The sequence below is a fragment of the Ostrea edulis genome, chromosome 10 (assembly GCF_947568905.1).
Source record: "Ostrea edulis chromosome 10, xbOstEdul1.1, whole genome shotgun sequence".
NCBI classification, from domain to species: Eukaryota; Metazoa; Mollusca; class Bivalvia; order Ostreida; family Ostreidae; genus Ostrea; species Ostrea edulis.
Window position 1 is genome coordinate 16,302,149 of NC_079173.1, and position 14,446 is coordinate 16,316,594.

At 33.9% G+C, this 14,446-nt stretch overlaps 1 protein-coding gene across 1 annotated transcript; it reads left to right on the top strand.

The window, feature by feature from the left end:
• The first annotated feature begins 2,754 nt into the window (after positions 1-2,754).
• Positions 2,755-5,766, top strand: LOC130051116 (uncharacterized). Its single transcript, XM_056152475.1, has 3 exons — positions 2,755-2,872; positions 4,180-4,236; positions 4,354-5,766. Exons 1-3 carry the CDS (start codon positions 2,755-2,757, stop codon positions 4,578-4,580), a joined length of 402 nt encoding a protein of 133 aa, XP_056008450.1. The 3' UTR covers positions 4,581-5,766.
• The last annotated feature ends 8,680 nt before the right edge of the window (positions 5,767-14,446 follow it).

The following is a 14,446-nucleotide window of genomic DNA, read 5'->3' on the forward strand; positions in this document are numbered from 1 at the left end:
GCGCTTACCGAAAGTGAACATTTGTTATTGTTTGGCACGCTAACTAAATTTCATTCCAGTTTTCTAGTTTCATATTACCCTTTTAATTCAAACTAGGTATAGAATAGCAAAATTTCCCCTGTGTTTCACTTGTTCATTCAGAACAACCCTCCTGTTTTTATTATAAATCAGTTCATCTTATTCTACTTTGCTTGTAATTCTGAATTAAGCATTCTGGAAGACTTCGTAGCCATTGGTAATGTATTGATTATACAAATATTTTAGTGTGATAATTGTTATAACTTGTTATCTCTGTAATAAATATAACAAGTTTTTTTCATTTAATTGTGGTTTTTAAGGTATTGACTTAAGAATTATCAATGTTCTTAACACAAAAAAGGATTTATCAATGTTCTCAACACAAAAAGGATCTGATGATTATGAACTCAGACACTTGTAACACAAAAAAACAAACTACTAGTAGCATGATTTCATTACCCAATGAACACACAAAAACGGTAAAAAAAATGTCGATAAAAAATCTCCAGTTATCAGACCAAAACTCCAGCTGAAAATTTTCAAATCTCCAGTTGTGGCATGACAGTTCTGTCACAGGTATGGATGTCGCACACTGTAGTATGCATTTTATGCAAGCAGTTTTTCAAATTTGGAAAGTAACGCACAGATGATATATATGGCCTCCTTTTAAAGTACAGTGCATGTATTATGAAGATGTTTTTCAGCATGAGCCAAAGGTTCAAGTGAGCTGATTTGTCTGTTATTGTCGTAAATTTTTCAAAATTGCATTTTCTCCAGAACCACTGTCAGAGCCATTTCAATCAAACTTCACACATGGGGCAAAAGGGATTCAAATTTCTTTAATTTTATTGGAAAATAATTACATGTAAGAATTCGTGAAAATTTGGTGGCATCTTCAAAAAATCTTCTAAAGAACCACTGGACCAAAAACATGAAACTTTAAAGAAAGCATCCCAGCATAGTGTAGATTCAAGTTTGTTTGAGTTTGTCCTCTTGTATTCAGGCCCTGTGTTGGACTGAATTGGTCATTGTTTTAACTCACCTGAGCTGAAAACTCAAGTGAGCTTTTCTGATCGCCTGTTGTCCGTCGTCTGTCTGTAAACTTTTTACATTTCCGACTTCTTCTCCAGAACCACTGGGCCAATTTCAACCGAACTTGGCCAAAAGCATCCTTGGGTGAAGGGCTTTCAAGTTTCTTCAAATGAAGGGCCATGTCCCTTTCAACGGGGAGATAATCGCAAAAATAGGGTGGGTCATTTAAAAATCTTCTCAAGAACCAATGGGCCAGAAAAACTGAAATTTACATGAAAGTATCCTGACATAGTGCAGATTCAAGTTTGTTAAAATCATGCCCCTGGGAGTTGGATGGGGCCACAATAAAGGATCAAAGTTTTACATAGAAATATATAGGAAAAATCTTTAAGAATCTTCTTCTCAAGAACCACTGAGCCAGAAAAGCCGAGATTTACATGAAAGCTTTCTGACATAGTGTACATTCAAATTTGTTAAAATCATGGCCTCCCGGGGGTAGGATGGGGCCACAAGGGGAAATCAAAGTTTTGCATACAAATATATAGGGAAAACCTTTAAAAATCCCCTTCTAAAGAACCACTGAGCCAGAAAAGCTGATATTTACATGAAAGGTTTCTGACATAGTGCAGATTCAAGTTTGTTCAAATCATGGTCCCCGGGGGTAGGATGGGACCACAAGGTGGGATCAAAGTTTTACATACAAATATAGGGAAAATCTTTAAAAATATTCTTCTCAAGAACCAATGAACTAGAAGAGTTGAGATTTACATGAAAACTTCCTGACATAGTGCAGATTCAAGTTTGTTCAAAGTATGGCTCACAGGGGTAGGTTGGGGTTACAATAGGGGATGAAAGTTTTGCATGCAAATATATAGGGAAAATCTTTAAAAATCTTCTTCTCAAGAACCATTGGGCCAAAAGAAGTTGACGTTTACATGAAAGCTTTCTGACATAGTGCAGATTCAAGTTTGTAGAATTCATGGCCTCCAGGGGTAGGTTGGGGCTACAATAGGGACTAAGGTTTTACATGCAAATATATATGGAAAGTCTTCAGATATGGGCCAAGGTGACTAAGGTGAGCGATGTGGCCCATGGACCTATTTAAAGTTTATTACACTGTGTACTCTTAAGTTCTTTACCCGTGAACTTTTGTATGAATGAGCTGCATGAATATTATAATGACCATAAGGTCCTCAGCAAACTAGTTTTGGTGACATGAATCCAGAGCCTAGAGTTCCAAGCAAAGTTGGGTGACAGTTAAAGTCCAATGGCCTCTTGCTAACATTAAGGTCACTTGAGTCACTACATTGATCTCTTGGAATCCTTTTCTGTCTGACATTTTGTATGAACATAATTATCATCTGATAGTACTGGACCAGAATCGATAGGAAACAGGTAGCAAAATGGTTCATTTCATGCCATTTTCCCTCTTTCTGGGCCTTTGGTTGGGGCAAAAAATGATGCACTCTTTATAAATCTTGTATTTCTGCATACATGACTTTAACTTGAAGGGGAAAAAATACCCCAAACATCTTTACTTCTGGAAAGCATGCAAAAAGTCACTTCACTATACACTGCAGTGAAATTGTGTAGGTTTATTTATTGGTAGTATTTTGTTGAATCTGCTTTTAGAGACCATTTTCAAGCATTATCTGTATCTTTGAAGTTTAGACTGGAATTTTTTATGTTTTTACATTAAAATCCATGGGCTTATTTATATTTTTAGAAGCTGCAGAGAGTGAATCTGAGAGTGAAGAGGACAATGAGAATGCACATGGCATGGCTAAGAAAGAAAGGGAACATGGGAAAAATACAAAAACAGGTATGAAAACAGAAGATTTTTATGAACCACATTTCATTTTCTTAACAATCAAAGCAGATTGGTGTTTTTTATTTCTGTGAAGTTTCATTAAGATTGTCGAAGCCATCTGAGGGAAAATTCACAGACAAAATGATAGGTCTAGCAGTAACAATAAATAACATTTTTGTATTAGTTTTCGCGATATGTCACAAATTTGATATTTTTCACCATATACCCAGAAAACTGCCTTTTCACACTGGAAACGATTATAATGACTCTATGAAACAGTTATATCACTCGGGAAACAGTTATAATGCCCTCCAAAACAACCATATCATCCCTCATGTGCATGAATTCTGAAATTCAAAACTGTGGTTGCTACATGAATGTAAACGGCTAAATTCAAACTCTTCGATTTGTGCATTTTTATTCAGAGGATTTGGATAATCTAACAAAGGAGAAAGTTTTTAGCAAACACTATGGAATTAATTAACTCAAGTTTGGCCATTTTACAAAACATTCTGTGAAGAAACTCTACGTTTATACTCAAAGGGAAAAACTGCAAGATATTCTCAAGCTATTTTATTGAGGATAGCATAATTCAGATGAGGAAATCTATGCAAAAAGAAGCATTATTTCCATAAGGTATGATCTTCAGAAACATTTCTTTAAACGGAGAGAAGTTGATGTATAAATGATTTAGATTTTAAAGAAGCAAAATACGTATTTCTGGCCGTGTGTACAAAAATTTCCATAAAAGTTTCGGCCGGTTTGAATTCTGAATATCAACAACAGCCGCGTTAACATACATTATCATTATTGTCATGATTTGTAAAACTAACTTTTCCACTTTGGTCAAATTTTGCATTACATTCGTGTGTCAAATAATGTATGATAAGTGTCTTAATGAATTAACCTCTTTGGTTTTGTTCTTTAAAAATGTTATATATCATACCCCTTGATGACTGGAAATCCCTTGAATGTTATGTCGCCCTCTGCCTATGGCATTGGGCAACATATCACCCAGGGCTTTCCTTTTATTATTATTGCACTTTATTTTCATATATTTTGATATAGAGGCATGCTTGTTTTCTTCAATTCCTGTAAAACAGCAATCAATTGAAAAATGATAGTAAAATCTTAATTTTTCTACTTGGAAAATAATCCACTAACTAAAATGTGCTGGTAGTGAACCCAGTTAATTTTGATCCCTGTTGAGAAATGAACTTAACTGACCCTCTGCTCAAGAAAGCTAGGGTGGAGGAGCAAACACGTGTACATATATTTATTGACGAAAAGATGAAACAAACTTTTGCTCTTTTTTTAAGGCTCCTCAAAGAAACCAGGAAGTGATGACCAATACATGAAAGGGAAACCTAAAAGAGGTTTGTAAATATTTTTAAACAATTATCACATGCACAGAGAGTAAAAGCTTACCTTAATGTGTGCAAATATTTTCAATATTAGTCAATTGTAACAGAGTATTTCTTTCTTTTGTACAGTGCCAAATACACGGCATCAGTGGACACAAGATGAGAAAGCTGCCCTATTGAGAAAGTTTAAGAAGCCTATTTCTTTAGGAAAAACACCTGGCCAATTGGATTGCTTAAATGCTATTAGGCAAGAGACATGTTTAGCCAAGTTCACTTGGAAACAAATAAAGTTTGCTGTAAAAAATATCATTACATCTGAAAGAAGACAAGTGAAGAAAATGACAAAACAGGTGTAGATTTCTTTGCAAAGAATGCAAAAAATATTTTCAAAGAGATGTAACTGGATAGGTGATGCAAGAGATGTAACTCAGATGATTTAAAAGATGTAACTTAGAGAGATGATGTAACTTGGATATATTACTTTATTTTCATTTCACTTGTACCATAACTATTTTCCCCCTTCCTGTCCTTATTCTGTAATGTTTTTTAAACTGATTTTTTAAATTTTGCCTATTGTGTTTTGGTACAAGTTTGATCAAAATTGGGGAAACTTCCTTTGTAACTTCATTATATTCATTCCCGCGGAACTAATTGGTAATGCCAACTTGATGCAACCCGTGAAAAACTTTCTTGCAAGCTGGTCTCTTGGAAGAGATCTGCCATGAATATGTGTTTGTCCATCTTTTATCCATCTGTCCATTTGTCACACTTTATCTTTAGTTAAGTTTCAAAGAAATTGTAGAATATACTTTTATTGAATTCCATATGCTGATAGATATTGGTTAGTGTTATTCAATTGCATGTTAACTTTCCTTTGGTCTTAACCTTACTTTTCTTGAATTTACATTTAGTTCAGTATCAAAGAAACTTTAAGATATTTCTAGGAAAACTCATACACTAATACATATTGGTAAGAGCTATTCAACTGTGTCAAAAATTGTTGGTCTTGAGTTCACTTTACTCATTTTGTGTTTAACTTAGTTATCAAGATTTTTTTCTTCAAATTATATATTAGTAAGAGCTATCCAACTGCATCAAAATTTTCTTTACCTTGACCTTCCATATGACCTTTACCTCACTATTCCTTAATTTGTAATTAGCTCATTTTCAAAAAAAGTATTCCGGATATTTCTATTAAAACTAATACACTGGTACATACTCATGAGAATTATTCAATTTAATATAAGTCTGACCTTAACCTTGCAATTCGTCATTTTGCATTTACTTAAAGGATGAACTTTAAACAATTAAGTTATTCCTTCTTTCATCATATATTACTATAAGCTCAGACCAAAGAAGCAGGATATTATTTTTTTGTTCATTTTACAATACAAATGTACATTGGGTGGGACATTCATGTCCTATAGACATGTTTCTAGTTCATTGATGTTTTAGAAATGTGAAGCTTTTCGGCTTACCTCTGATAAAATACTTTGAAATAGCCATGGACTGAGAAACAATAAAATAAAGTTTATTCTTATATCAGTTGTTTTAATGCATATTTTTTAAGAAGGTTATGTTACATGGAATGTAAAAATGAATTGAATCTTTGAACACTGGGTCCTTTTGATGTATGCTGTAGCGCTGTAGACAATGCGTCCTATGTGTACATTTATATGCATAGAAAGTATACATATATAACATTTGAGAAATGAGTTAATTTGATAGTACATACTAGTCAGAGTAGCAGATATTGTCACTTAAATACATCTACAAGCTATGGTAAAAGAAACGATGCTAAACTATTACACTGCGAATGAATAATAAAAAAGAAAGCATTAATTTTCCATAAGTTTATATTGGTACACATAGGAAATGGAGAAATGTCTAATACGTGAAGCATACAATGAAAGTGTGTTGTAATGCTTGCATAATGAAGGGACATTTAGAAACATTGAATATGCATATTGAGATTTTTGTATACACAGAGTAAACACTTACAGTGCATTGTGAGGTTCATGTATATACGCAGGGGAGACACTCCTAGTGCATAGTGAGGTTCATGTGTATACACAGGGGAGACACTCCTAGTGCATAGTGAGGTTCATATATATACACAGGGGAGACACTCATAGTGCATAGTGAGGTTCATGTGTATACACAGGGGAGACACTCCTAGTGCATAGTGAGGTTCATATATATACACAGGGGAGACACTCCTAGTGCATAGTGAGGTTCATATATATACACAGGGGAGACACTCGTAGTACATAGTGAGGTTCATGTGTATACACAGGGGAGACACTCCTAGTGCATAGTGAGGTTCATGTGTATACACAGGGGAGACACTCCTAGTGCATAGTGAGGTTCATGTGTATACACAGGGGAGACACTCCTAGTGCATAGTGAGGTTCATATATATACACAGGGGAGACACTCATAGTGCATTGTGAGGTTCATGTGTATACACAGGGGAGGCACTCATAGTACATTGTGAGGTTCTTGGGTATACACGGTAAAATCTTGTAGTGCATTGTGAGGTTATTGTGTATATACAGGGGAGACACTCGTAGTACATTGTGAGGTTCATGTGTATACACAGGGGAGACACTCGTAGTGCATTGTGAGGTTCATGTGTATACACGGGAGACACTCAGTACATTGTGAGGTTCTTGGGTATACACAGGGTAAAATCTTGTAGTGCATTGTGAGGTTCATGTGTATACACAGGGTAAACTCTTGTAGTGCATAGTGAGTTTCATGTATATACATGGGTAAGAACTTTTAGTGCATAATGGGATTCATCTAGTTAAACAAAAAATATTAGTAGATATTAAGGTATCAGTTGAGAGAAAGCACAGATTTATAATGCATTTTAGGTTTTAAAAAGAGATGGAAGAAAAATGCTAGTAGTTATAATCCCCGAAAACAAAGTTTTGAGGGTATTCAAAATTCGTTATGTCCATCCTTCTACCTGTATCACTTTCTTGTGCATACGATTTTTTTTTAAATGAAGAAACATCAGAAGCCCATGCATATTACAAAAGTTGTGTAGATACCCATTATGTTCATAGAACGAATTTTATCTTACACATACCCAGGCATAATTCATTGCATTAATGTTTAGCAAATCAAAGTAAAATATAGTATGATATTTCGGTTTCCTGTTTCCCAAGAATCTGGTATAACAACAGAAAAGGCATTTGAACAATCAATGATAATTTCACATTTGGTGCGCCTAAAACTCGAAGAGCTGATCCCTAACCCTAACCCCGGATCAGCTCGGACGAACAGGACATGTCCTAATTCGCTCCGCTTTTATCACTGATTGGCAAGCCAAAACAAAAACAAAAAACATGTACTCTGCTTTGTAAATACGTTGGTAGATTAGTGTAGTTGTAGTGCTAGATGTATTTATATGTAGTTTGTATTATTATTCTCTGTTGATATTGGTCACATTATGTAATTCTTTTCGTTTGTCCTGAAGAAGGGACGGTTCGTCCCGAAAATTTGACAATCAGTCTGGTTGTTCGTGTCGTTGGTCATTTTAGTGCTTTGTATATATATATATATATATATATATATATATATATATATATATATATCCAATAATAAAAGTCAAGAAACACAAAACTCGAATAACATTTCACTGTTAGCGCTTTCGGCTTCAATGCCTCTTCAGACAGTTATAAAAATTAAAGCATTAAAGCCGAAAGAGCTAACAGTGATATGTTATTCGAGTTTTGTGTTTCTTGACTTTTATTATTGGATGTATTTACTGTATCAAATACCGAATTCTTTATTTACAATATATATATATATATATATATATATATATATATATATATATATGCGCATTAACATGTTTTTTGGTGGGTTTTTTTTTTTGGCTTGCCAATCAGTGATATATATATATATACACATATATATAAAGCACTAAATAATCACAACTAGGTACTGAAAATTTTCGCCCCAGCCCGGGGTCGAACCAGCGACGTACGGCACCCACCGCCTAGCAAGATTGTCAAACCATTGCGTAAGTCCACTCGGCCACAACGACTTGCGCACTGGTTTGACAATCTTGCTAGGCGGTGGGTGCCGTACGTCGCTGGTTCGACCCCGGGCTGGGGCGAAAATTTTCAGTACCTAGTTGTGATTATTTAGTGCTTTATATATTTATTAATTGATTATCATATGTATCGTTTAGATCCTAGGGGTAAACGTAAGATTGGGTGTTATAATTGTTTGTTTGTGCTTTATATATATATACAATGTATATATATATATATATATATTCAAATAGCTGTATCTTCATGTTAATGTTAACTTATGCCTCGTTCACACGAAGAATTTAATTCGCATTAAACGTAAGTTAATGCGAATTAAATCTGAACAGCGTTCACACGGAGATTTTAATGCGCATTAGTTCACTTCGATTTAAAATTGACTTCGCGATTTAATGCGAATTAAATTTACTTCGCTTTAGCTCCGTGTGAACGCTAAGCGAAGCTAATTCGAATTAAATGTAGACGCATGCGTAATGGCAAATTTGGGTCACATGCATCATACCCGTGGTCAGTTATATATATCAATGTTAGTTTTGTGCGAAAAACTAATCAAAATGATAGTAATCACTAAAAAACATGTAAAAACAGCATGTCATTAGATAATGTCAGACGTAAATATGTGCTCTGCATAGGCATACTGAGTAATACAATGTGGAAAAAATTGCTTTTAAATACGACAAAAATGTTTCGAAATAGTGATATGATTTTCTCTTTTACATTTTAACAAATATGCCGCTTGATCATTGTTGAATTTCTTTATATCAAATGACGTCATAGTAGACTTACAGTGTATAATACGTATTTTAAATTAGTAATTAAAAATTACGTCACAACAGTAGTCAGCGGAATGGGGAAAGAAACGTTCCGATGTTTTAACTGGGCTTATGAAGAAGAAATATATTGTCTAAAGTGAATGCTGGTCGTCAGAAGAAATAACAAGTGATTTCTTGGGAACCTATAAAAACGAAACACAAACACAAACTCCTTTTTTTAGATCAGTTACATGTACATTGTTAAAAGATATAAAGTGTTTTGAACAATGAATTCTGTATCTACACAATATTGATTAAAATATCTATAAAATAATTTTTAATAACATAGTATATATTCTTTTATTTATTGTGCGCACCCTTTGATGTAGAGATGCAATCGAATTTAATGCGCATTAGTTTACTTCGCAATAAATATTACCGCCGTGTGAATGCTATTTAATTTGAATTAATTTAATGCGCATTCGTGTGAACGAGGCATTGAAATAGCTGTATCCTTCGTTTAAATTATTGCATACAAACTGAGGTATTTTCCATATTTGGGCATGACCATATAAGGAATACCTCGGACAGTATTTGAAATATGCATATGTATTTGAAGACAAGTATAAGTATATCTGTTGAAAACGAATGTTTGATGCACAGTGGGGTTCAAGGTGAACATGAAGTGCTATTTTACTTTCAGTAAATATTAGTCAAAACTGTGGAACTCGGTATGTCTGTCTAGAAATCTATACCTCTCTTTGTGATATACACAAGTATGTGTGTGTGTGTGTGTGTGTGTGTGTGTGTGTGTGTGTGTGTGTGTGTGTGTGTGTGTGTGAAAATATTTGATACATGTTCGTTAATTCTATTGTTTGGTTTGTTTACTGTGGACTTAAAACCCAGGTACTCAACTATCGGTGATCTGTGTGCACTCAAAGAATTCACTTGACTGTTAATTTTTGCACCATATCGCCAATAATAATACTGACGCTGAATCCTGAGAAAACTGGGAAACAGCCTGAAATATTTGCAACGATTAAACCTGTATATATTAAAAACTCAGAAATACAGTTTGGCAAAGTCAACAAGATTAGTGACTTTGAAATATATGAAGCCCTATATCAGAAGGTTGAAAATGGCATACACTGTATTCAATTAGAGCGAGACCTATTGAGAGTTTGCCTTAAAACCAAGGAAAGCAGACCAATACTGGCAGTCGAAGGATTTGAGGTCAGAAACATATCTGTCCAAGTATACGACTCAAACCCATATTCAACTGGAGCCACTGGTCCTAATGACAAAGTGCTTAAGATAGCAATATGTGGGCTACCTCTATCGGTAGACGACAGCGCAGTTTCTGAAATGCTTCGCAACTTTGATGTAAACATTAGAAGTGACACAAAATACGAGAGCATTAGACACCCTGTCACACTCCTTTTGACTAATGTTCTTAACGGCAATATATTTCTCTATATTGACCCGCTTCCCCAAACAAAATCTCTCCCGAGAAACGCAGTTTGTGCGAAATTAAAATGCAGACTATACCACCAGAACCAATTTCAATCTGATTCCAAACTACAGTGCTACAATTGCTGGGAATCTGGTCATCGGAAACAGCAGTGTAAGAATGAAAAAGTGTGTAGAGTGTGCAAAGAACCCGGACACGCTCCTGAATCCACAGAATGTAAACACTATGTAGATGCGTCAGAATCCAGCGAAATTGTGGTCTTTCAGGGAAAATCTAATCAACTTTCCATCTTTTATCCCTGTGATCTTAACGTATTTGGTGAAAAACATAAACCTGAGGAGCACGCGTACCAGTTGATCAAAGCAATTCGTGCTGGCGATCTGGATGCGGCCAAAAAGGTGAGATAGGCTGACACATCTTTGGAAGCCAAACGGATTGGCAATACAAATCCAGATCCACAAGGATGGAGCAAAGAGAAGGAACTAGTAATGGAGGATATTGTGTCCACCGAAGCGGAACAGATTCCCGAAGCTAAGATCAAGCTAGCTGCAGAACTGTAGCTCTCTGAAAAAATATTTTGACATAACAAAATATTTTTTCAGAGAGCTACAGTTTTGCAGCTAAGTTCTACAGCTAAGATCAAGCTTGAGAACTCCAGCGGCAGAACCATATTTGCCGAGGGAACTTGTGACATGCAGTGGGGCACAGGATTGGATAGTAAGGCTATTCTCCATACCAACAACTAGAAATGGCCCGGAGAAAACAAACTTGGAAACATCTACAAAAATTAGCGTCCAAATTCGCCAGAAAAGCCAGAAACGCATTTCTTACACGGAAAGGGACGGGGAGTGAAAATCAAGCAAACATTGAAGTATTTCTTAAGGACTTGAAAAAGGCTGGCAAGAAGAATAGCAAAAGTGATGTGGATAAGTAAGTAAACGCCCTCTCAAACTCAATATTACATTCACAATACTGTTATTACTTTAAAACTTTACTTTATAAATGTAAGAGACTTAGATACTTATAAAAAGATAACAGTGTTATTTGATTGGTTGAGAGATGTTAAATATGATGTGATATTCTTACAAGAAACTTATTTTATTAAGGATCACGAACCTGTCTATAATTCAAGATGGTTTGGAAAAGTGATACACTGCTTTTCAGATTCAGTATATGGCAGACGTGTATCAATTTTGTTCAGAAAAATTAGTAAAATAGAAATATTAAATCAGCGTAAATCTCTTGATGGTCGAAGACTGTTGATCAATATTAGATACGATGATAAGATTTTGACTTTAGGGAATGCACCAAATAACGAAAGAAACAGAATTGATTTTTTTCAAGAGAGTGAATACTTGAGTAAGTCAAAATGCTATGAATTTAAATAATATAATTTGATGTGGGGATTTTAACTGTCAGTTAGATGATAATAACAGAGAAAAAAAATGCAGGGACTTAAAAAAAATTGAAAATTGTAGATTTGAAAGACTGTTGGATATATATTGGAGAAACCTACAAACAAGGTTTAACATGGTGTAACGGAAATAATATTCCCCAAAGCAGAATAGATTATGTATACGTATTTGCTTCGAAACTAGATTTTCTCCTTGATGATATGTTTAAGGAAAGCACCAAAGATTGACAGTGCGAGATTTTCAGATTATTTAGGTACATTTTTTGAACTCCGTACAAGTGAAAACTCAAGAGGTGCTGGTTACTGGAAGCTAAATACATCGCTTTTACAAGAAAACACATTCTGTACGAAACTAAAAATGTATATACATGAAGAAATACATACACTTGAAATAGAAGACCCGACACGTAAATGGGAGCACGCAAAAATTAGTATTAAAAGATTCTGTGTAAATTACTCAAAACAGATATCTAAACACGAGAAAAATCGAATAAATTTCATTGAATTATAAATAAAACAATTAGAATCAATAAACTTTTCTGAGATAAATATGAATTATAAACGATTGCTAGAGAAAGAAATTGACGATTAGTATGCCGAGAAATGCAGTGGAGCTTATACATACGATCAAGATCGATATGGATAGAAAAAGGAGAAAAAAGTTCATCATATTTTTTAAACCTTGAAAGAAAGCAACAATCTAACAATACAATAAATAAAGTAAAAGATGAAAATCAGTTGGAATATACAGATAATAACGAAATCAGGGATTGTCTCATAAACTTCTACAAAACACTCTATTCAAGCAAAGCTAAGTCTGAACAAGATATTCAGTCATACCTTAGTAATATTAAATGTAAGAAAATCACTGAAATTGAAAAGAAAGAATGTGAAGAAATACCTACAATGCAAGAATGTCAAATGGCTGTTGAACATATGAAAAATAATAAATCTCCTGGACAAGATGGGTTAACGGCTGGATTATATAAAGTGTTCTGGCTCGATTTAAGAGACTTATATTATGCATCTCTTCTTAAAAGCATTCAAATTCGAATACTACCATTTTCACAACGAAATGCATTAATCTCTTTCATTCATAAAAAAGGAGAAAAGGACAATTTAAAAAAGAACTACAGGCCTTTAAGTCTAACCAATGTGGATTATAAAATATTTGCACATGTTTGGCCAGTTGCTTACAATAGATTGCAGGTAAAATTATCGCATGCGAATAAAGTGCATACATTGAAGGTCGATATATAGGCGAAAACGCTCGATTGATTCTGGATATCTTCGAGTACTATTCACAAAAACATCTAGATGGAATATTACTCTTCCTTGATTTTGAAAAAACTTTCGATTCAGTTGAATATAATTTTATGTTTTAAACTTTAGAAAAATTTAACTTTGGACCAAAATCCGTAGGAATGATATAAACACTTTACAATAAACCTATGTTTAAAATGAAAAATAATGGGTGGATATCAAAACCATGTGCAATGCAAAGAGGAATTCGCCAAGGATGTCCTGTATCTGCATTATTTATTCATGTTTTATTAGAAAATTTAGCTATTCAGATAAGAAACGACAATGATATCAAAGGGCTTTCATTTCAGAAAAATAAGAATAACAATGATAGCATAAAAATTGTTCAACACGCAGACGACTACACGAATTTGTTACAAGATATAAACTCTTTGTCAAAAATATTGAAAACAATTTCAGCATTTTCGAAAGTTGTCGGACCTAAACTTAATTTAGAAAAAACTGAATGTTTATTAACGGGTTCATTTGTAAATACGTATGCCAATGAACAATACATAAACGGCGTCAAAATCACGACAACCTTTATAAAATGTCTTGGTATCTACATAGGGCACGATAAAATTGAATGTTACGAAAAAATCTGGATAAGCAAACTTTAAAAAACTGGAAAAAAATACTTTGTGTGTAGAAAAGACGAAATCTGACAATGTTCGGGAAAAGCACAATAGTAAATACTTTAGCTATCTCTAAAATACTATACACTGTATAATGCTTCCATCTTACAAAACCCAGATGATGACTTTTTTCAAAAATGTTTCAAAACTTGTATATAACTTTATTTGGAAAAAAAGGATAGGATTAAGAGAAATACTTTGATTGGTAAGGTTGAATATAGGGTTATTGGAATTATAGAACACTAAGTGATATTTTACAACAACACAATATTTCTGCATTTGATATAATTAAGACTAATGAGTATAAATTTAATCAATCAAATTTTATGAAATGTTAGATCTTCCTCAGTTTGACGGAAATGTCCTTTCCGCGTTCAATAGATGTAAAAAAAAAAAAAAAAAAAAAAAAAACCATTGATAGTTTAAAGAGAGATGAATTTCTTAGAGACTTTTTAAGGAGCAATGCACTTTTTCAATATAATTCAAACCTTTTGTGCTTTAAAAACTGGATACAGAGCGGTATCTTATACGTCAAAGATATTTTTGATGAGTCGGGAGATATGTACGACATTTTGTATTTT

Bases quoted from the DNA above. Each gene is read 5' to 3' on its own strand.
- LOC130051116 (XM_056152475.1), top strand. From the start codon at position 2,755: ATGGGCTTATTTATATTTTTAGAAGCTGCAGAGAGTGAATCTGAGAGT. The intron at 2,873-4,179 runs GTATGAAAACAG...TCTTTTTTTAAG, and splicing joins TGGGAAAAATACAAAAACAG to GCTCCTCAAAGAAACCAGGA. The intron at 4,237-4,353 runs GTTTGTAAATAT...TCTTTTGTACAG, and splicing joins GAAAGGGAAACCTAAAAGAG to TGCCAAATACACGGCATCAG.